Source organism: Cydia amplana, chromosome 10 (genome assembly GCF_948474715.1).
Source record: "Cydia amplana chromosome 10, ilCydAmpl1.1, whole genome shotgun sequence".
Classification (NCBI taxonomy): domain Eukaryota; kingdom Metazoa; phylum Arthropoda; class Insecta; order Lepidoptera; family Tortricidae; genus Cydia; species Cydia amplana.
The window spans coordinates 3,192,229-3,215,298 of record NC_086078.1 but is presented as its reverse complement, the minus strand read 5'-3'; the positions used below and the strand labels follow the sequence as shown (position 1 = coordinate 3,215,298).

General features: G+C 35.0%; 2 protein-coding genes across 4 annotated transcripts in view; both read left to right on the top strand.

Moving 5' to 3' along the window:
• LOC134651305 (protein TANC2) overlaps positions 1 to 23,070 on the top strand; it is a 205,212-nt gene that overhangs the window by 53,640 nt on the left and 128,502 nt on the right. The gene's annotated exons all lie outside the window — the stretch shown is intronic.
• LOC134651612 (uncharacterized) lies at positions 5,835 to 7,836 on the top strand. The gene is made up of 3 exons (XM_063506710.1): positions 5,835 to 6,311; positions 6,416 to 6,535; positions 6,632 to 7,836. Exons 1-3 carry the CDS (start codon positions 6,176 to 6,178, stop codon positions 7,834 to 7,836), a joined length of 1,461 nt encoding a protein of 486 aa, XP_063362780.1. The 5' UTR covers positions 5,835 to 6,175.

Genomic DNA, 23,070 nt, shown 5'->3' with positions numbered 1-23,070 from the left:
CACATACGTTTTGTCCTGGAGCATATGACTGCTGGTATATGAATTTTAAATATTTATTTACTCATGAACCTTTGCTCTTGCATTCTTGTATGTTTACGATAGTACAAATATCTAAGAAAACTTGTTAGAACTATGAAAGCTACTGTTATAAGTAAACAAAATACTGCCTCATAAGTTAACAGTCTGAATGCCGTTAATATATTCTTTGGTTGAGTTAAAATGACGGATAGCATGCGTCAGGCAAGAGCTCGCGCGGTCACGAAAGTGAAAGACGCGTATTTATGGAGACTGTTATGACAGACGTCTCCTGTGTCGTGTTAAAGCCCTTTCTTACTGGACTAATGTGCACTAACTACTAACTGTGCAATCTTAAAGTAAGATTATCTGCATTGTGTTTAACTGTATCTTCTACTAATATGTACAATGCTTCAAAATGTATGTTATACAAAATTAAGTTAAGAGTTACATAGATAATGTAGTTAAATTTCCAAGACGCGACGACAAAACTTAATTCTAGTTTTCTTTTATAAGCCAAATATGTACGTATATTCAGAAGTTTTGCAAAGATAAGGTCACTTCTTTTGTCTTATTTTGGGGGTGTATCATGTTAAAGAGAATATATTACTTATATAGCTCCTTTAATTATGAATGATGAGAGCATGAGCATTCAACGAAAAAATATATGCAACTCAGTCTTTATTGGACAGGACTGACCAATAAGAAACTAGTAGCCATATAGGCTGAATTATATTATATATATTACTTTTAATTGGCGGTGCTATAAAGTGAATAAAAAGCAGACTGTTTACAGTTTCCTGATCACCGACCCTATAATTCCTATGCTCATTCAGACCAAGAAGCTTGATCTAATCAACAGAACCCTCATAAAGTTTAATAAAAACTTACTAGGTGTGAAATGGCAACCGGAGCGACTCCGTTTGCATAAATCTAACTACGCGTGAGAAATCTCTTAGTTTCCTGCAGCCATCGCTACCATAGTTGCACTCGACCCATTTGGCACATAACGTTACCTAACAGTACGCTAACAGAAAAACTGAATGTAGTTCAACGCATATAAGGACAGCCAGTCCATTCAAACGTGGACTGGGTAGCAAAAACTCGGCGAGGCTTGCTAAGCTACGAGCTTTTGTTTGTAATGGTGGATCGGAGATTTAATCTTTTGCTATTTTAAGCCTTACATCGTTAATTAAAACAGGAGATCCAAGATCGTCAATCCCAATCCAAATCTAACATAAACAAAGAGGACCAGGAAAGCAGTAAAACAGTAAGTATATGGGGCATTATCTATGAAAAGGGACCTTATTGTCGATGGCGCTTACGATACGCCGCACAGCGTCGCGTGGCATTGTATTCATATCGGAGCATCGTTAATAATGGCGTAAGCGCCATCGACAATAAAGTCCCTTTTCATAGATAACGTCACATATGATTAAGAAGTTTCCACTAAATTTTGTATTGCCATCCAGTCACATACAAAAGTAGACGTCCTTAAGACCTCCTTTATGATAAGCCCTCGTTAAACCAGAGATTTGTACCGTAGACGTATGAGCTCATTAAACTGATTTATATAAACGACATCAAACCAGTAAGTAATTACATAAAAACACATGGAGAAAGAGACCAAGCTGACAAATCGAATGAAAAAACTTAAAAGACGGCTGACAACGGTAAAAAAGAAAATGATCATGGAGAGAAACAACATCTCAGCAATAACCTGGCGTTGATTACATTTTCTTTCGGTTCGAGACCAATATACAGTTTAATTAAACCCTTTAAAGTAAGTTTCCGTTAAGTTACAACCGGCAACGGTTGTATTGACATACATTTCTTAATAACGACCGTATTCCTTGGGTCGTAAGGGCTATATCTGTTATTTCTGGTTTACTTTGTCCGTGAAAAGTTGTCGTTGACTGCAGGTGATTGAAGGTTGAACGATTGGAAGTTGACACGCTGATAGGTTTTCTTTGAATTTGTAATAGCTTTGATGATAATGTTGATAAGAGACTCCGTTTGTATTACATGTATATTACAATAGAATGTTTTATTTATTCAGTTCATTAATATAGCCCTTGTAATATTTTCTGTGGCAGACCTTCCTAATTAAATTGGGTTCACAAGTTTCACAGAAATCCAACAGCACCAAACACTATCAGTTTATGCTTATGAATATTCCTTGTATCCTCCCTAAATAGTCTTTTTACGCTCCATTTCCTTGGGTTGCATGATAAAAAGTCATACATGAAAAGATTCTTGTAATTACAATTGATTTTATCCTGATTTATCAGATTAAGGCATGTAACCTTAAAAACATGCATGCACACTGCTTTGACATTTAGGCTGGAACTTATATGGTCATTTTGTCGCTTGGTAACTTATCTATTATTAAATCTAATGTGTCTTATTGGTGTTTGATACACGAGGTTTTGGACTAAAATTTGATAGTTTAACAGCCAAATACCTGTGAGAGAAATATTAACTCCTATTAGATAGTGGAGATACTGGAGATGCTAAAGCAATGAATTAACAGTGGTCATGAATGAACGGTTTGTCCGTCTTATCTCCTATTGGTCCTAGTGTCGTATAAGGTAAAGCTTAGTCCGCTTTCCGGCCATGTGGGACATCAGGATGTTTTTCTTGTTAATTTATGGTCGTTATGTTACGAGGGGTATTCAAAATATTCTCGGTATGAGAATGAAAACAAACAAGTACGAAAAGTTTGATATTTTTATTTTTCAATATACTCCCCCCCTATGTTCATACACTTAAAAGATCGATCAATTATTTTTATTAATCCTGCATAAAAATATTTTTTATCTTTGGTGTAAAAATGCTCCTCCACTGCCGCCTTCAATGCTTCATCATCGGAAAATTTATTTCCACGCAGATCCTTTTTAAGATTGGGGAACAAAAAGAAGTCGCTGGGGGCTAAGTCCGGACTATACGGTGGGTGAGTAACAGTTTCAAACCCACATTCAACAATAGCTGCCTTGGCAATATGAGCAGTATGGACGGGGGCGTTGTCATGCAGAAGCATAACACCTTTGGTTAACTTTCCTCGCCTCTTTTCTTTGATTGCATCCTTTAATTGACGTAGAATGTTAGCGTAGTACTGTCCTGTGATATTTACACCTTTTTCTTTATAATCGATCTGTAATACTCCTTCACAATCCCAAAATATCGTGGCCATGACCTTGCCAGCTGAAGGGATGACCTTGAACTTCTTGGGATGAGCTGAACCCTTAATGTGCCACTGCATGGACTCTTGTTTACTCTCTGGGTCATAATGATGAACCCAGGTTTCATCTCCAGTAACTATTCTTTGCAGCACCTCATCAGGATTTTCACCGCACAGGTCAATAAAATCGGAACAACAAGCTACACGCATGCCTTTTTGAAGCCGAGTCAGCATTCGCGGAACCCATCTTGCACTTACTTTTGACATATTAAGATGGTCATGGATAATATCATGTATGGTACCAATAGAGAGATTGGTTACTTGTGCTATAGATTTTACCTTCACTCGACCATCTTCCAATATAAGTTTTTCCACTTTATCAATATTTTCTTGTGAAGTAGCTACTACAGGCCGGCCAGGTCTAGGGTCGTCTTCAACACTCTCCCTTCCACGTTTAAACTCGCTTGACCACTTTTGAATGGTAGATAAAGAAGGAGCAGACTCACGGTAAACACAATCCATTTCCTCTTTTATGGTTTTTTGATTTTTACCCTGTTTTGTCAAGAATTTTATCACGCATCGATGTTCTAATTTAGTTAACATTGTCAATTCCCACATGATGTTCATGTTTGTTCAGCAATTGCAGAAAAACAAAAGAACATCTCGCTTCGAATTATACTTTTTTTTAATGTCAATGAATAAACCTTAGCGGCCAGTAACGAAAGAAATTTTAGAAGAGGTTGTAAGATATCAATACCGAGAATATTTTGAACGCCCCTCGTAGATGAACTTTAGGATTAGGTGCGGAAATTAACTGGGAATGTTTTGTATATTACTTTCTTATCTGATTTAGTACTGTTACTTGATGATGACAAGGATTTAATAGTCATAATGCGTAATTAAAACTTACAATAACTTATATTTTTGCTTTGTTAAAAATGCTGTAATGAAATATACCTAAATGCAAAACCTAAAGCTTCAGACTACATACTTAAATCCACAAAGCGATGCACCAAACATGACTTAAGAATAACAACGACTAAGTCAACATCTTCCATTTATTCCAATTTTAGCCTTAAGTAAGTTTACTTAAAGTCGATATTCCTTCTACCTGTACTCAAGTTACACCTATTCTCTCGTCACAAGCAAAAATATCATCCTGGCAAACATGGCAGCCACAAAGGGAATGTTTACGTTGGCGCGCCCGCTTTTTGCCTTGAGATGTTAGAACCATTGAAGTGACGCTTAACTCTGTTTGAACAAAAACATGGTCTAGACACTAAATATTATGTCATCGTTCTAGTCTCTTTCGTTTTATTACAATCTAAGTACCTACTTATTAAAAAAAAATACGAAAATCTAAGCAAGATTGTAACGTATTCATAATTCACTGCAATATATTATCGATATATTCTTATTGAAATCTTAGTGAAATTTAATGAAGATTTTACTACTAATAAACTACATAGTAATAGCCTGATGTCTTCTGTATGTTCGATATGTTGGTGTTTTCATATGCTCTGATTCTTGATAAAGATAAAGATAAAAGATACTTTATTCAAGTAGGCATAATTACAATGCGCTTATGAACGTCATATAAAGCTACATACACCGGCTCCAACCCTACACCTCTGCCCCGAAAAGATTTAAATTCCCCCTCAATTGGAGGAGGGTATCCCAATATGGGACCGGATACGATACGGACTTAAATAGCAGGCGCCGCCGAGCTCAAAAAATCAATGCTTAATAAAAACAAGAAGACGCATAAAAAATACATAATTCTTTCTTCCGCCTAAGATAAGACTTAGCATATGTTTCATTACCCAAACAAAATAATTTAATACCTTCATTTGAACTTAAAACTTTCTTGCACCGATAAACTGAGGTGTTATGCTATTAAACTTGCGAGTAAAACTTTCAAGAGAACCAGTACAAATGTGCTCTCTTACGCATTGTTCTAACGGATTTTCAGGTCATCTTATATTGGTTTTACGTGTAAGCAGATAGAATAAAGCTCTGGCTCGATAAGTAACGCACGGACAGATTTACGAGTGGTTTTATCAGCAAATACCAGCGTTACTCCATTAGAGTATGGGCAATTGACGTAATTGACGTGCCTTAGGGAGCGCCTAATGGCGGTACTTTAATTGTGATAATCATGACCCTGCAATAAGTCAACACTATTTATTACAGTTTTTAACATCAAACAAGTTTTTGGGACATAAAAATTGGTTTTTGATAGAAGCTTTTATCACTAAACTATATTCTACAGTCATCGTCTACTCATCAAGACAATTGTAACAAACCAAACTCATTCTGCTATTTTATTGCACAGTTCCTCTGTCTACCTCGGTCTTCATCATCAAATCCATCAGCTAAATTCCTTGATCGTTGGCAGCAAAACATCGAGAGACCGGACTAATGCTCAATTTTCCCTTAGCGTTGAAAGGTCAGATGGCAGTCGAATAAAAAAAACTAGGGACTTGAAGCTTGCATGAGCCGTGGCAAAAAACTTCGACATTGCTTAGGAATATGATAATTGTATCAATTGTCACCGGTTTTTATGATCACACCGAAAAGTTATCACTGAAAGTCAGGAAGTGTTCAGAAAGATACTTTAAGATTTGACCCAATACTAGAGTCTGACCAGCGAGTCGCTGCACAAGCATTTTTACAGAATTCTTCATATGGCAACAATTTTATCTGTCAAAAGTGTCAAACAACTGTCAAAATGTTGACAGCTTCTGTTACCAAACAATATTGATATTTGTGTCACATTTATGTGAGTTTTTATTTGCAAACATATGTTTGACCAGCGAGTCGCTGCACAAGCGTTTTTAGAGAATTCTATATATGGCAATAATTTTAGCTGTCAAAAGTGTCAAAAATATTGTCAAACGAGTTTACACATAACCTAGATTCTCAAATTCTCATGTTAGTTCATTCGTTACGGAAGTTTATAGTTTATATCGTATTATAATGGCTAAACCGATTAGAAGCAGTGTGAGGAGCATGTTATTTAAGATAATCTGTAACTATAATCAAGTTCGACACGACGAAAATGAGAGATTACTAGAAAAGAAGCGAATATTGGACGAAATCATTCAGGCGACCGGTAAGTCATTATCAAACAATGTTGATGCTTCTTGTACCAAATTTAATTTACGAGATAGGAACATTTGTTTGTATTACTAAACTTATGATTTATTTATATTACAGCGGGCGTAGATGACGAAAATGTTAGAGAAACTATTCAAAAGCTAGCAAGCGAACTGAAGAATGTTATTGATAATAACGCATCAGAATCAAGTTATTTAGAGAAAGTGTCTACTATGACAGGTAATATAAATAATCTATATTTTCACATCTAGGTTTATTAATATTTTAGTGTTCTTTTGTTAAAATTCCTATTGTTAAAACTGTTTTTTTTTTCAGGTGCAAGCATTCGTACACTACGCACAATTAAAAAAGAGGGTTCTATTAACCAAGGCCAATGGAATACGCCAGGGAAAAAACGACCCCGGCCACCAACTGTGTCAAATTTAGACAATTTTGATGTGTCAGCCATCCGTAATAAAATTAATGAGTTTTATTGCGTCAAAAAGCAGGTACCTACTCTAAGAGCCTTACATGCGGATTTGAAAGAATCTATAGGATTCTTAGGATGTTGTGAAACACTGAGGAAAATACTACACGAGAACGGATTTGAGTTTAAAAAAAATAAAGAAGAGCGCTCCATCCTCATGGAAAAGTTTGAAATATCTGGGTGGAGGCAAAGGTTTCTTAGAGCTATACATAAAAAACGGGAAGAAGGAAAAAATATTGTGTATCTTGATGAGACATATGTCCATCAAAATTACAGACCGAAGAAGTCATGGCAAGGGCCTTCAACTTCCGGTTTAGTTGAAAAAATTTCCTCGGGTAAGCGGCATATTATAGTGCATGCTGGATCAGAGCAAGGATTTGTGCCCAATGCTTTGCTTGTTTTTAGCACAAAATCCAAAGCAGCTGACTATCATGATGACATGAACAGTTCTAATTTTTTAAAGTGGCTACGAGAAATGTTAATCCCAAATTTGACTGAGCCCAGTGTAATTGTTATGGACAATGCCAGTTACCATGTAACACAAATAAATAAGCCTCCAACCATGCACAGCTTAAAGGCTGATATTCAAAAATGGCTAAGGGAAAATAATATCCCATATGAAGAGTGTTTCAAAAAGGAGGAATTGATGTGCCTCGTTGAGGAAAATAAAATTGGTCCCATATATGCAGCAGAGGAGTTATTGAAGCAGCATGGGCATGAGGTCCTTAAATTGCCTCCATACCATTGCGATCTAAACGCTATTGAGTTGATATGGAGCCTCACAAAGCGAAAAATAGCCAGCAGAAATGTGGGGCTACCGGGTTCAGATACGGAAAACTTGATCCGAGAATGTTTTGCAATGATTACCCCGGAAGATTGGAAAAAAAGTACAGACCATGTAATAAATGTGGAACGAAAATACAAGTCTAAGGACAACATTACAGACACTGAACTAGCTCCATTCATAATAGAAGTTCGGGAAAGTGACAATGACAGTGATAGTTCTCTGTCAGGAATTGAATTTCTTGAATCCGATTTCGATTATGATTCTTAAATAAATAGGCACCTTCTTTATAAACTAACAATATTAAAAGTAGATTGAAACTAAATTGTGTTTTCTTTCACCTACCTTCAGTTCAGCTCCATTATACAATATGTGACTTTTTATTATTACTAACTTTATAAGTACAACGGGAAGCATAAATATTTCCCTTGTGAAGGTTTACTTTAATAGCACAAGGGAAATATTTATGCTTAATAAATAATCGCCTGTAATTAACCCGAGTTCAAAACTTCAAAATAAAACACAAATAAAGTAATTTTTAATCCTATCAAAAATATAAATGTCATATGAGAACCAAGTTCAATATTATGACATATGCCTTGGTTGTTGACTTCAACGACCAAAGAAATGAGATTTAAAGGGTGCCGTTTAATGGTCAGTCCTGAAATTTATTTGTAACAACAAAGTATCATTTTCTATAACTTAGGAATCTTAGGATAATATAATAACTTACTTTTTGTACAGTTGAAGTAAAGATATTTATGTTTACTACATATTTTTGTAATGATTGACTGATTAGTCTACTAACAATTCGTTCCTTCGTTTTTTAGTATCTCTGATAATAATGATAACTATTCAATCATATTTTTAATTTTTAAGTGGGCTAAATTAGAAGCCAGGGGTTATAATTGCATTGCAACGATATCCTCAGTCTGTTTACTGTATTAAATTTACAGTCTGCTACGTTGCAGACTTCAGTCAGTCACTAATCAAAACAAAAATTAATTACGTATGAATTACCAAGTATCAAATTACTTTTTTTGCACTATGCTTCGTGTTACCAGTTAAAGATTTTTTGAATTTGCCGCTTTTTTTTTGTGCAGCCACTCGCTGGTCAAACTCTAACACGGCAAGTTAAATAAAAGCTTAAGTCACGTCTGAAATTCAACTTAGGTATTTATTCATACCAATTCAGGAAATCATTAAGCACTTCCGACGCATATAATACGACTTACTTCTCCGTGCCTAATTTCTGTAGAAGATATATGACGACAGACGGATACTTTAGTTCCGAGTCGGGACACTTAATCACAGAGTATTTGACACCCAAAAGTACACAACTGGGCTATATTTTAACGAGCAGTACCTAGGGCTTGTAATTATAAAATCGCATGGTAGAGGATAAGCCAAGTTGAGGTTATATTTTGATTTCGGAATAATATTATAATATTTATAATAATCAGCTTACTCGTACCTACGTGTATTGCTGGCTTTCAAATTTTTCTGAATATTGTGATGTGTGGTTATGTTTGATTTCTTTTAAATATCTTAAGTGACATTAAATTATTCACCAACAGATAAACTCTGGGTAAAGATTTCGGGTAGAAATATTATATCTTACGTAAACGTGTAAATAAATAAATTCAATGGAGATCAGTTATCATATATTATCTCATTTCGAACGCTTGACGTTAGGACTACTGAAAAGTGTGCATTATTATAGTGTTTTTATTGGATACATAAATATAAAAAAATATATGAGAAAAACAGGAATAAATTTAAACCAAGTTTAAATTAACATTAAATTAAGAATTTTATTTTTCCGGGACTTGGCGTTATTTTATCCTTACCGTTTTCCACAAGATTAAGGATTATCGTCAAATCATAAAATGCAGTTTCTAGGTTATAATTAATAGCGTAGGCAGGTGAGAAGTGAGGCAAGTCGAACGAATCGAGGGCCGAGACCATTTCCTTCGATAAATTGGTTTTATAAAATTGCGTACACAAATCGTTAAAAACCTGATTGTTAATGGGAAAGGTAAGGGCAGTAGCAATCGATTTTTTAATTTGAAAGCGTTCAGTAATGTAATAAATAAGGGTAACCTGGCAACAAGCCGCCAGTATGTTTCCAGTTTCTTTTTGTACTTGTCTTGTCGTGTATGTTTATTGTTGTACTTATAAATGTTTATGTTTCTCCTAATTCTATTTACATCATTCTCCTCAGCGCAAGTGATATCAGCTCTTGCATTCAGTACCTACTTGTACATCAAATCTACTCGTGAATTTTAAAAATATTCGACTCCACGTTGAAATATGTAAAATTTTGTATTGCATCGTAAGCTCATGAATATAACTTTTAAAAAAATGACTCTCTTTATTTGCTTGGAATGGTTACTTGTCATTCGAAATCCATTTTTTCGAAAATAAGCCTTATGTACATCCGTTATAACTTATAACCTACACTCAATATTTACTATCGGAAGCTTCTTATCTATGTAGACTAGACGGCCACAATAAAATACTATCTCCATTGCTCGATCAAAGCGCCGCCCAGAGATATCATTCCAGTGGCCTTCACAGTCAAACGCTTATAGCAAACCAGTGTATACGCACACAACAATTACATATAGTCATTACGGATCTTGAGACCCTATCAAACTGGTACCAGAAAATTTCAACTCGCTAACTCTAACACAAGAGTTACGCCCAGACCATGTTTGGGCAAACTTACTGACAGATAAGATAATCCGGCAATGATGTTCAATAACAAAGGTGTTGCGATACTTACAATCAATAATAAAGCTTATCGTGATATTGGCGGGCGCCAAAGGCTTGTCTGATATCTATTCAAATAAAGCACAGCAATATCTGTTCTTTGACACTTTAGCATTGTCACTGTTTATCCAAGCAAAAGTTTTTCATTTCTCTAAAACAATTCAAACTTGCAAAAATTACTTATTACCTACTAAAAGTCTCTTTAAAGAACCTTAATTGTTACTATATTATTAAATCTTTTCCGTATTTAACCTTTATCGGGATTTATCTCTGTTTTTTCTTTAACACAATGTGATTATTTTACTATAATAAGGAGCAGTGATAATTTTTCTGTAATCAGATTTTTCTCTTTTGCAGTATCAGTAGTTTAATGTACACTTCTACATTTCGTCTGCTTAATCAGTTATATGTTATTAAGAGCTCATGTAGACGGTGCGAGAACTCGCATGCGAGTTTCATTACATTGCGTCATTTGATCGGTCGGCTGAATTGACGTAACCTCAATGGTCCGTAATGTAACTAAAATCGTCGCGCGCCGTCTAAATGAGCCCTAAATGACTAACCCAAATATCATCAAAATCTCCGTAAAGAAGAACTAACGCATTCATGGTTCATGATATCAGATACATCTTATTGAAACTATCAATCAAAACATTTACAATCTTCACGCGCATGACCAGCCTCTAAATCTATTTGATCACGTTTATCTGTTACGACATAATCTCCCTCGATCCCGATTTCCATACTGATTTTAACAAACTGATCTCCACCCACGGAACTAATCACCCGCTACCAAATCCATCCTAGTATGATTTATAGCATCGCTTTGAATTTTTAATAAGAATTCGTTGGGCTACCGTGCCTTGGCTGTTCTGACTGTGCTGGTGCATGTACCTAACTCGTATTCTTTGAATCAGTGTAATGTGATCCACCTTTCTTTTCTTCTGTAAGTGCCTCTTCAACTAATTAAGCTTGGTATCTTCGTATATTTTGGCTTGACAAAGAACTTTCCTACACTATTAATAAAATGTTTCTTCCGTCAACAATTTCCTCCGGTACTCCCTTCCCATTCTATTCCCATTGTTTTCTAATTGCAAGGGTTCGTATTTAAGTAATTAGAAAATAAATAAAAAATATTCAACTTTGCGCTGTTGTCTTTGTGTAGTTTTCAAAGCGTGAGTTTCTGGCCAAGATGATGTAGTACTTTCTCGTTGCTGAAGTCCACGATATAATTAGTCTTCATGCCCGTATGTCCACATATCAAATGAGTTGTTATGTTTTCTCATATCTGAAGTTTACAACTAACGTTAACGTTCTTATACTAGTTGATTTTACCAATCAACTCGCTTGAGTTGAAAGCGTTTGTAATAATACCTTTTAGAGATTTACTTAAGTCAATAATGCAATTAAAATGAATAATGGACGATAATAACTGAGCGGTTGAATGAAAATGGGAGATTGGTGCATATTGATAAGGGCATTTTAATAACTTCATCTACTTGATATAATTTTGTAAAACAATCAATCATTTGATACTCTGATTAAATGTATAGTTTGACGACCTACATACCTCAAACACAATTTTTTCTACTCCAGCACTTAAATGTGTCAATTAAATGACTGACAGTGATATCTAAAGCAATGTCATTTGAATGCTTTGTCTATAGGCTCATAAGATGACTGCTAGCAGTCATCTTATGAGTATAATACAACTGCTTTATTTTTTTTAAAGATACAAGTTCCGATCATCTTGATTGAAAGAGGTATGTTTTCATTTACAATAATAACTCTTTTTTTTTTTAAATAATAACTCAATTTTTTTTAAATAATAACTCTTTTTTTTAATAATAACTCTTTTTTTTTAATAATAACTCTTTTTTTTTAAATAATAACTCTTTTTTTTTTTAATAATAACTTTTTTTTTTTTTTTTTTTTTTTTTTTTTTTTTTTTTTTTTTTTTTTTTTTTGCTGCAGCTGTCATAGAAAAAGTAATGTATGCAACAGCTCATAATTGGTTCTTAAAATTCTCGGGTCTTTTTTTACAAAACTCGACTACGTCTCGTTTTGTAACTTCGACCCTTGAATTTTAAGAACCCTTATTATATCACTGTTGCATAAACTACTATAATCAATGCACATTTAAAGACAAGTTCTATAAAGAATACTGAGTGCAAAAGCTCACAACCTTGATGGAGCGCAGTATACGTGCACGTGCGTACGTGTGCGCCGATCGACCAAATACAACTTAACCAGATACCACGCCTTAAAAATCTTGCCAGAAGATGCTTGAACGCAACAACGACATCCTTATAGGAGGTCAGCAGTTAAAGTATGATCATACAAAACCACAGGATGTACAAATCTGTATCGGACCTACCAGGATAGGAAACTCCCAGTGAACCTAGCCTTGATTTTCAATGAATTTATCAATTAAATTAGACAAGTTCAACTCACATAACGACATTAACTTTGCTAGAGGACTGTGAGGACCCTGCCTACATGCATTATAAAAGTATGCATTATCAGTTTGTTTAGTTCAGCTGCCTTCCCTGTTTTACAAGTAATAATTATCTGGGGGCACGGCAGTGCCCCCGCCAAGTCGAGCGCGAAGCAAACACTGCCGTACCATCCTTTACTGGTTTGCGGCGAAATGGTTTCGCCGCATTTTGAGGCCCCTATTTGAGAACCTCTGGATAAGACCAGAACGCAGAAATTTTCGTCATCCAGTAAGCTATAACCACATACTTAAAATCCAAAATTTCAAGTCTGTAGGTCATTTAGTTCCGAAGTTAAGCGAAAGCAAAGTTTCGCATTTATGACACTCATTCATTCACTCATGATCATCAGAATAGAATTAGTACTTCCCATAAACTCAGATAGTTGAAATTTGGTACAGTTAGGGTTTAATGACCACATAAAGGGTAAACCTAAAAATATTGCAATATCAGTCACGTTTTAAAGATTTAATAACTGCATAAGTAAGTTTGTAATCCCATATAAATATATGATATTACAAAGTTACTGTTGCAGTTCCTACAAATAGTAGGTAAAGTAAAGGTACACTACGATGTACGATATGAGTATGAATGAAGATATGTTTAGTTATGATATGTGTATACGTATAGTATGGGTATGAGTACCCGAAAAGAAGGACTGCCTACAAAAAGAGATGAGATCCCATCAAAAACATAACATGTAAAAAGGTGCAAGTCTCGCAACGCTTTTACTACAAAAAAGTTTTGAGATATAATGTGAAACCAAGTCGGTTATTTTAATCAGTGCCAGGGGGTGTTAAAACCGTATCAATAAGATATCTTTAATTTGTAATACATATAATGACTTGGCAATCGCACATAATGCTTTACGCGTACCGTACTCGTAAATATGTGTAATGCTCAAACTGCAATTAGCGCTAGCGTTATGTTCAATTAGAATTATTTTTAATAGGTGACGATGATCCTTTTGTCATTATGCAGCGGTGCGATGGCCAAGTCATTATACGTATTACAAATTAAAGATATCTTATTGATACGGTTTTAACACCCCCTGGCACTGATTAAAATAACCGACTTGGTTTCACATTACATCTCAAAACTTTTTTGTAGTAAAAGCGTTGCGAGACTTGCACCTTTTTACATGTAATGTTTTTGATGGGATAAAATATAAGTCAACCAACTAACCAAACTAAATAACAAAAAATACTTACTCACAATCTTAGTAAGTTACGTTTTTAAAAATAAACAAGCACAACACACAATTTCTTATTTTTTGTCAAAGTGGGTTCACATTTTTTGTCAACAGCAGGTAAATCCTGCCAATGATAATAAATTACGGGGACACGCGATATTTCTGTCATAAAACTGTCACAAGACTAAACTTGGCGAATAAATCTAAAGCCTCATAAACTTATTTGGAATGCGTCCAAGCGAATGTCATTGCAATTACTTAGTTCGATTCGTTTTCTGAGGCATTCGTGTGATGGTGACTCTTTAGTCGTTTTATGGCGTTATATTAGTCGTTTTATGACTTTTTTTCCAACTGGAGGTCGATTCTGATTTACCAATTTGTCACGGTTTTAATATTATAGAATTAAACATACTTAGTTAAGTATCTAATAAATAAAAATATATGTTTTTTGCATTATTCACAGGTACGTAACAAGTTACAAGAATTACCTCTTTAGCAACTTCATGGTAAGGATAATCACCTCACAGAAGACTAAATCCAAAACTACGACTACAACTTCAATGGTAATAGGTACAAGAGTTCATAGCATATGATATATGTCTGCTTACCATCAAGAGGTAAGTAAGTATTTGTTTGATTTCCTTCAAATAGTTCATCAAATCTGAAATCGGTTCGGTTAGGTATGTCATTTTTGAGAATTCATCGCCATATTACCAATTATACAGTATTACCTGTATTATACAATAACTTAAGGATATTTATCACAAGTCAGAGGGTGATGCAAACGATGATGTTCCGACTGACGCACAATCAATCAGTGTTCAAGAATTGTTTGAAATTATTTAAATGAAGTTGCAATTTACTTTTACGAAAGAGCTTATGTCAGAAACTTGTTTCTGTACGGATTTTTGTATTCAATTTTCAAAAGTAGCAAGTAGGATAGTGACTGTATGCTATGGAAACTTGCATCTCAGCCGCTGCTGATCTAAATGTTTGTAAAATTGTTCTAACAAAGTAATGGGAATGAAAAGCTACCTATGTCCCAACCACTGTGTAACTATAGTCGTAATCAGATATATCCGAGCGGCCAAGGTGGTCAAAAATATCTGAACTCGCACTCTAACTCCTTGACAGTAGAGGCGTGTTCAGATATTTGTAAGCATCTTTGCTGCTCTAATATATCTAATGGCGACTGTAAATACTAAATTTTATGGGAACCCAAACGACTAAAATAGTGTTGTATTTATTGTGGACAGCACATTACAATGGATTCTAATGAACTTCAAGTTCAGCTGCAAAAATATCTAAAAACGAATTCCATACATGTCGAAGCTATCACAGACAAACTCGATTGGCTGTCTTGAGTCTTGATATTTCGCAAAGCTAGCCTAACCTAACCGAAAAAGTCAATTGTATAAGTATGAATATGATTAGGTATTATTTTCATCAGATCACCACAATGGACGGACACAACACTTACCCTGTCGTAAAAGTAAGGAACATATCTAAGGAACTTAATTGCTGTCATACGATACAAAGAAATGCTTTGTTATTGGCACTCCTCTCGCGTGGCTGATCTAGCAAAGATAACATCCGAGAGAGCAACAATATGACAACAATATCGCATAAGAAAAAGTTATTAAGTGCACAAGGTTCTTTCTAAGGTAAATTCATGTTTGTTTACAAATATTTGCCTAAAATCAAAACAATTTTTCATATAGATAGATCCAGAATCGCTATAGAATATAACAAATGCATGACCTTCAGTTTAGTTAGATATTGCTTGCCTGAACCACTTAATTGGCTAGCTCTCCCAAGTAGGTAAATATGTTAGTTAAAACGAATGCTAAAATAAAACAAAGTAAATCAAATATTCATTGTGATTCAAGTTCATGTGTTATATTTTCTGTAAAAACACACTTTCGCATTTAGATTTTTTTTGATGCATAAATATTTATTTACTTGTTTCTTTCTCGTTTACTCTCTCTGTCCACAACTTCAATAGGCTCAATTAAATGTAGCCACATTCTGTGCGATCACTTGATGCCAATTACATTCTGGGCGTATCCACAATAGCTAGGACTCTTTTAAACCAGTTATCTTTATAAACATGGGTCTAGTTGCAGTGGTTATTTAACAAAAGCAATCGATTCTTGGAACGCATATTGGCGCTACGGTGCATTCCGAAGGACTTCAACTGCAAATTAATATCTTTGACTGTGTCAGAATAATTTCACAAGTTTTTTTTATCTCATGATAATTTTAGGCTTTTGCTATTCAAAATTTAGGTCCACACCGTCAAGGACAGAAACAGATGGAGAAAGATCGTAAGAGAGAAAGTAATGCAAAAGGTCACGACCCTCATTATTGAGGAATACGACGCAAGGAGGAGGATTCCGAATTTAGAAGTTTCTGGGGTACAATAGACAGTGGCTGATTTGCCCTAATAGGCCCAGCAGGCCCGGGCCTAGGGCGGCAAGACATTAGGGGCAGCAGCAAGGCGGCAGTCTATACGATGGTTGTATGACAACTTTTTCCTAAACATCTTGGAAGGCAGGATTGAAAAGACAAGAGAAGAAGGGAAACCTAGAATTACTTATCTCAGCCAAATAAAAAATAATGCGTCGTATGAGGAAATTAAAAGACTGGAACAAAAAAGAAATGATTGGCGATTACTCCAACGACAAGAGCAAAGCTCTTATAAGTTATGATGATGATGATGAGTAGTTACTACAGGGTCTGGGGCCTAGGGCGGCCAAGACTGCGAGTCCGCCACTGACAATAGATATTAGGTTCATTAGAAACATGTGAATCTCACGGGAAATAGAATCTTCCAAAAAATGCATGCATGTAGCTAATTCTTCAATGTGGTCATAATATAGTAGCCAAACATGGACTTTGCTATCCATCCTACTATATAATAGGTCCATCCTCTTCTTTAATTCTCCCCAACAGTAGCTTGCATAGTAACACATATGATATAACATCTCGAAATTGATTTGTATTCACCAAATTACCTTCAATTACCAGTTCGCGCTCCATTTAGCAAGAGTGTTTTGTATTTAGAGCAACGTGTCAAGGAAACGTGATGATTCCTGATCTTATCCTAATTGGGATCGCGATTGATCGATCGCCATTGTGTTTAAGCTAGCTGATTCCTATTTTGATTTAGAAACATTTGTACTACCTATTAAGGCCTTAGACACTTCCGTCTTTAGACACCTTAGGCCTTAGACACCACACTAGCGTCTTTTGAGGAAGTCAGCGCTATGGAAAATGGCGTGGCTTCGCAGTTGCGTCGAGCAGCAGCCATATAAATTAGGGGTCACAAAACCGTGCTTATTTTAGAAAACCGGTTTTTCGGATTTTGTGAAACAGTAAAACCGGGTTTCCGGTTTTTTCGGTGATTTCGATTTTACATAGGTATAATTTGTAAAATAATGAAGTATTTTTAGGATCAATGCATTAATACATTAATAGGTATTAAGTCTTCCACGACATTTCTATTTCCTATACCAAGACCATCAAACTCCATCAATAAATTTTTATCTAAGTCAGCAATTCTAAAACGGAATGCCTAAGTAAAATATTACATGACAACGGTTGTTGACATACTCTTCCTTCTGGAAAAACACACCGCTGATGATTCCCAAGTCGCTTAACGAGGTAAAATACCGGTATTTGATTTGGTATAGCGGCATTAATCGCTACACCATAAACTATATAGAACTATACCCTGGAAAAGGATCTGGATCTTAATAGTCATCTAATGATGACTACTTAATAGTCATCTAATGATGACTACTTAATACTAATGATGACTATTTCTCTCGGTGGAGTTTGTGCCCCAGCAATTCCAAGACCTAAGGTGTCCTGCTTTCACCTGTGCAGCAATCTGGCCAACAAGGAGCTGAGAATAAATTCAAGGGCAATCTCCTCCGCCACAACTTCCTTGCTAAATATCATAGAAGCCTCAACTTCAAGGAGCACCTAAGCAGCCTATCTGCAAAACTGGACAAATAGTTAATAACATTGGAGACTAAAACCAAATTCAAGGCCATTGTATACACCGGGCCGAAGCAAGATAGAGCGCCTAAGAAAGCACTGGTGAACGTGTCCACAGTCTTCAGGTCCCTCAGTTATGACTATGATTATACGACAAACAAGAAGAAAACTGTACCGTGTAATGGTAAATATCGCGAGATTAACTTTTGTTATAATTACTCCAATAAATATTTTAACTAGAGATCAATGACCGTTTCTACTACAACGTTAAACTAGAGAAATTAAGGGATATTTCGTGAAAATAGTACGCTGTTTATTTATACAATTAGTGCATATCATGTATTGTATTGTTCTAAATATAATATTAGTAAACTCCGAAGGGCTTGTTACTCATCAAAGTAATGTAATTAAACTTTGTATATAAACTGTAAAATCGAAAAACTCGAAAAAGCCGGTTTTATCAAAATAAAACCCGGTTTTTGCATTTGGCTGTAAACCCGGTTTTTCCGGTTTTTTCGATTTCGGTGAAACCGGGTTTGTGACGCCTACATATAATTGACTAGATGCCGATGTTCGGGAGACGCTAATAGTGTGGGGCGGCCCTTAGAGTACGTACTCGTATGGAATGCCCCATGGTAAATGCAACTACTCTAAAATACAAGAAGTAAGTCTTATGACACACATTCGCCAATAAAATAGTGTCATATTTGGCCCTAGCTCTTGACCCACTTCTTGTGTAGTTCCATTTGCCTCATATTTACCGGACTGCGATTTCAATCGAGCATCCAGCACAGCATATGTCATCTAAAAGGCAATAAATGCATGTTAACCTCATGTTCTCATTTGAATACATCGGTCATAAGGACATAAATAGACACCATGCACAAAGATGACATCAAAATGCATTCATTATTGTGTTCGTCGCATCTACATCTAGTACTTATATTAAGGACGGTTCTGCAGACAATTGAGATGCTGCAGATTACAGACCACTTACAGACCAAGCAATGTTAAGTTAGGTAAGTTGTTTTTATTTCTAACTATCTTAAAAAAATTAATAACATAACTTCCGTGAGACACATCAGATGATCAGACATATTAAATATATTAAAAACGGGTCACTCCTCGATGACGACGCTGACGCTCCTTGGTACGGAGTGAAACATGTCGAGCGTTTTCGACTTAAAATACGTGAGTGACCCGTTTTTAATATATTTCATATCTTGGAAAAAAAAGGAATTGCGACGTTTTAGGTAATTCAACCCCTAAGGGGGTAAAAAAGGGGATGAAAGTGTGTCCTGGGGTGCAAATTTTATTTTAAGCTAGGACCTTGAAACTTCGTAAAAAGGTATTAAATTAAAATGTAAGAAAACTATTTTCTGCGTTTTCGAAAATTCATCCACCAAGGTGGTGAAAAAGGGGTTGAAAGTTTGTATGGAGATCAAATATTTTTGTGAGTGTTGGGCTTGAAACTTTGTATATGGGGATATTATTATAAGACGGAAAAAGTAATTTCAGCGTTTTTGAAAATTCATCCCCTAACAGGGTTAAAAGGGGGTTGAAAGTTTGAATCCATTACAAATGCTTTGAAACTTCTTAGAAAGACATACTAGCCGATGACAAAAAAACAGGAATTGCGACGTTTTAGGTAATTCAACCCCTAAGGGGGTAAAAAAGGGGATGAAAGTTTGTCCTGGGGTGCAAATTTTATTTTAAGCTAGGACCTTGAATCTTCGTAAAAAGGTATTAAATTAAAAAACAAGAAAACTAATTTCAGCGTTTTTAAAACTTCATCCCCGGAGGTGGTAAAAAAGGGGTTGAAAGTTTGTACGGAGATCAAATATTTTTGAGAGTGCGGGACTTGAATCTTTGTATTTAGGGATATTATTAGAAGACAGGAAAAGTTATTTCAGCGTTTTGTAAAATTCATCCCCTAACAGGGTTAAAAGGGGGTTGAAAATTTGTATGGAGTTCAAATTTTATTTTAAGTTAGGAACTTGAAACTTCGTAAAAATATAAGTTATTAAAATACAAGAATACTAATTTCAGCGTTTTTGAATTATCATCCCCTAAGGTAGTGAAAAAGGGGTTGAAAGTTTGTATGGATATCAAACATTTTTTCGAACGCGCGACTTGAATCTTTCTATTTGGGGATATTATTAAAAGACAGGAAAAGTTATTTTAGCGTTTTGTAAAATTCATCCCCCAAGGTGGTGAAAAAGGGGTTGAAAGTTTGTATGGAGATCAAATATTTTTGTAAGTGTTGGACTTGAAACTTTGTATATGGGGATATTATTATAAGACGGGAAAAGTAATTTCAGCGTTTTTGAAAATTCATCCCCTAACAGGGTTAAAAAGGGGTTGAAAGTTTGAATCCATTACAAATGCTTTGAAACTTCTTAGAAAGACATAATAGCCGATGACAAAAAACAGGAATTGCGACGTTTTAGGTAATTCAACCCCTAAGGGGGTAAAAAAGGGGATGAAAGTTTGTCCTGGGGTGCAAATTTTATTTTAAGCTAGGACCTTGAAACTTCGTAAAAAGGTATTAAATTAAAAAACAAGAAAACTAATTTCAGCGTTTTTAAAACTTCATCCCCCGAGGTGGTAAAAAAGGGGTTGAAAGTTTGTACGGAGATCTAATATTTTTGAGAGTGCGTGACTTGAATCTTTGTATTTAGGGATATTATTAGAAGACAGGAAAAGTTATTTCAGCGTTTTGTAAAATTCATCCCCTAACAGAGTTAAAAGGGGGTTGAAAATTTGTATGGAGTTCAAATTTTATTTTAAGTTAGGAACTTGAAACTTCGTAAAAATATATGTTATTAAAATACAAGAAAACTAATTTCAGCGTTTTTGAATTATCATCCCCTAAGGTGGTGAAAAAGGGGTTGGAAGTTTGTATGGATATCAAACATTTTTTCGAACGCGCGACGTGAATCTTTCTATTTGGGGATATTATTAGAAGACAGGAAAAGTTATTTTAGCGTTTTGTAAAATTCAACCCCTAACAGGGTTAAAAAGGGGGTTGAAAGTTTGTATAGGGTTCAAATTTTATTTAAAGCTACAAACTTGAAACTTCGTAAAAATGTATTTTATCAAAAGAGAAGAAAACTAATTTCAGAGATTTTGATAATTCATCCCCCGAGGTGGTGAAAAAGGGGTTGAAAATTTGTATGGAGGCCAAACATTTTTTTGAGTGCGGGACTTGAATGGTTGTATAAACTTATAAAGGCATATTATTAGAATACAAGAAAAATAATTTCAGCTTTTAAAAAAATCATCCCCTAAAATGGTTAAAAAGGGGTTGAAAGTTTGTATAGGGTTCAAATTTTATTTAAAGCTAGGAAGTTCAAACTTCGTAAATAGGTAGTTAGGTAGTAGGTTTTATTAAATAGAGGACATGAAAAACTTCTAAAGGGGTTTAGAGGGATTATATCGAGGACAATTTTATTCAGTTAGGGGCTTGAAACTTCGTAGGTTGTGAAAGACAAAGTCTCATGCGTTGTATAATATTAATAATTAACAAATGATTAACCATCCTACCGCAATCTCTTGCTGCATAATGTTCTAAGCTAATGTAGAATATATAACCACCAATATACAAATCCACGCGTACGAAGTCGCGGGCAACAGCTAGTAAACCTATTAAATGCTTTATTTATGTTCTAGTTATTATCTCCGTGCATAATGAAACGAGAAGGTTAGTTCAATTAAAATATGCAACAGAGGACGTGTCTATTTTATTAAAAATTTGAAGCATTAAAATAAAATAATCGAAGATAAGACACTGCTTACAGTTCGTAGAAAAAATTCGCAAGTCCTTACAAAACTCTGCTGATTGCTAGTTTACTAATTTCTTTAAAATTTTAATCAGGCAATAAGGCCCATTTTACATACCTACGCATTTTATAAATGTAAAAATAAACGGTATTTAGTCGACAAAACAGAGTCGCTCAGTCGAATAGTCTGGTCTTGTGTGTTGATCATAAAGTTCGAATCGGATTTCTTGTGACCGTTCGGCATATGGGCAGAGCATACGCGGAAGGCATTTGCAAGACGTCTGCCATGAGTGATAGCAAACGTGGACACAATGATAAAACGAATGGTCTGTCGCTAACGTGTGAAAATATGCAACGTTTGATAGATGACTAGGAACTTGTATAATATTGCGACTTTCCCGTGCTTTCCTTTACAGACAATTAGTATAAGCATTCTTACAACATTATTAAAAATACAACATAAAAATGGCTGCTCGAAAAATTTTTATTGGCAGTTAAATATGTTTAGATTTCACTACTTACAGCAATTAAATGAACAGTTTGAACTTAAAAAACTATAAAATTAAAAAGCATTTTTTACCCCACTAAACTAAATTGTTGGAGACACTCAGCAAATTTTAGCGTATTTTACGAAATAAGGCTACAGTTACAGAACATATTGTAATCGTAATGTGCCTATAATGATTCATCCAAATTTTCAAGTAAACACTAATAAACATTATTTACTGTTGTGTTGTGTAAGGTTTGCTAGGCCCATATAGTAAAACAGTGAGAAGAAACGACGCCGATTAGTTATAGATAGATTTAAGTACATTTATTTCTAATAGTACCTAATAAACAATAGTGGAAGGTAAGATTGATGGATTTATAAAAAAAGCGGCCAAGTGCGAGTCGGACTCGCCCATGAAGGGTTCCGTATTTAGGCGATTTATGACGTATAAAAAAAAACTACTTACTAGATCTCGTTCAAACCAATTTTCGGTGGAAGTTTACATGGTAATGTACATCATATATTTTTTTTAGTTTTATCATTCTCTTATTTTAGAAGTTACAGGGGGGGGGACACACATTTTACCACTTTGGAAGTGTCTCTCGCGCAAACTATTCAGTTTAGAAAAAAATGATATTAGAAACCTCAATATCATTTTTGAAGACCTATCCATAGATACCCCACACGTATGGGTTTGATGAAAAAAAAATTTTTGAGTTTCAGTTCGAAGTATGGGGAACCCCAAAAATTTATTGTTTTTTTTCT

Excerpts from the sequence above, each read along its gene's own strand:
- LOC134651612 (XM_063506710.1), top strand. The coding sequence starts at position 6,176 with ATGGCTAAACCGATTAGAAGCAGTGTGAGGAGCATGTTATTTAAGATA. Across the intron at positions 6,312-6,415 it reads CGAAATCATTCAGGCGACCG|CGGGCGTAGATGACGAAAAT; the intron begins GTAAGTCATTAT and ends TTTATATTACAG. Across the intron at positions 6,536-6,631 it reads GAAAGTGTCTACTATGACAG|GTGCAAGCATTCGTACACTA; the intron begins GTAATATAAATA and ends TTTTTTTTTCAG.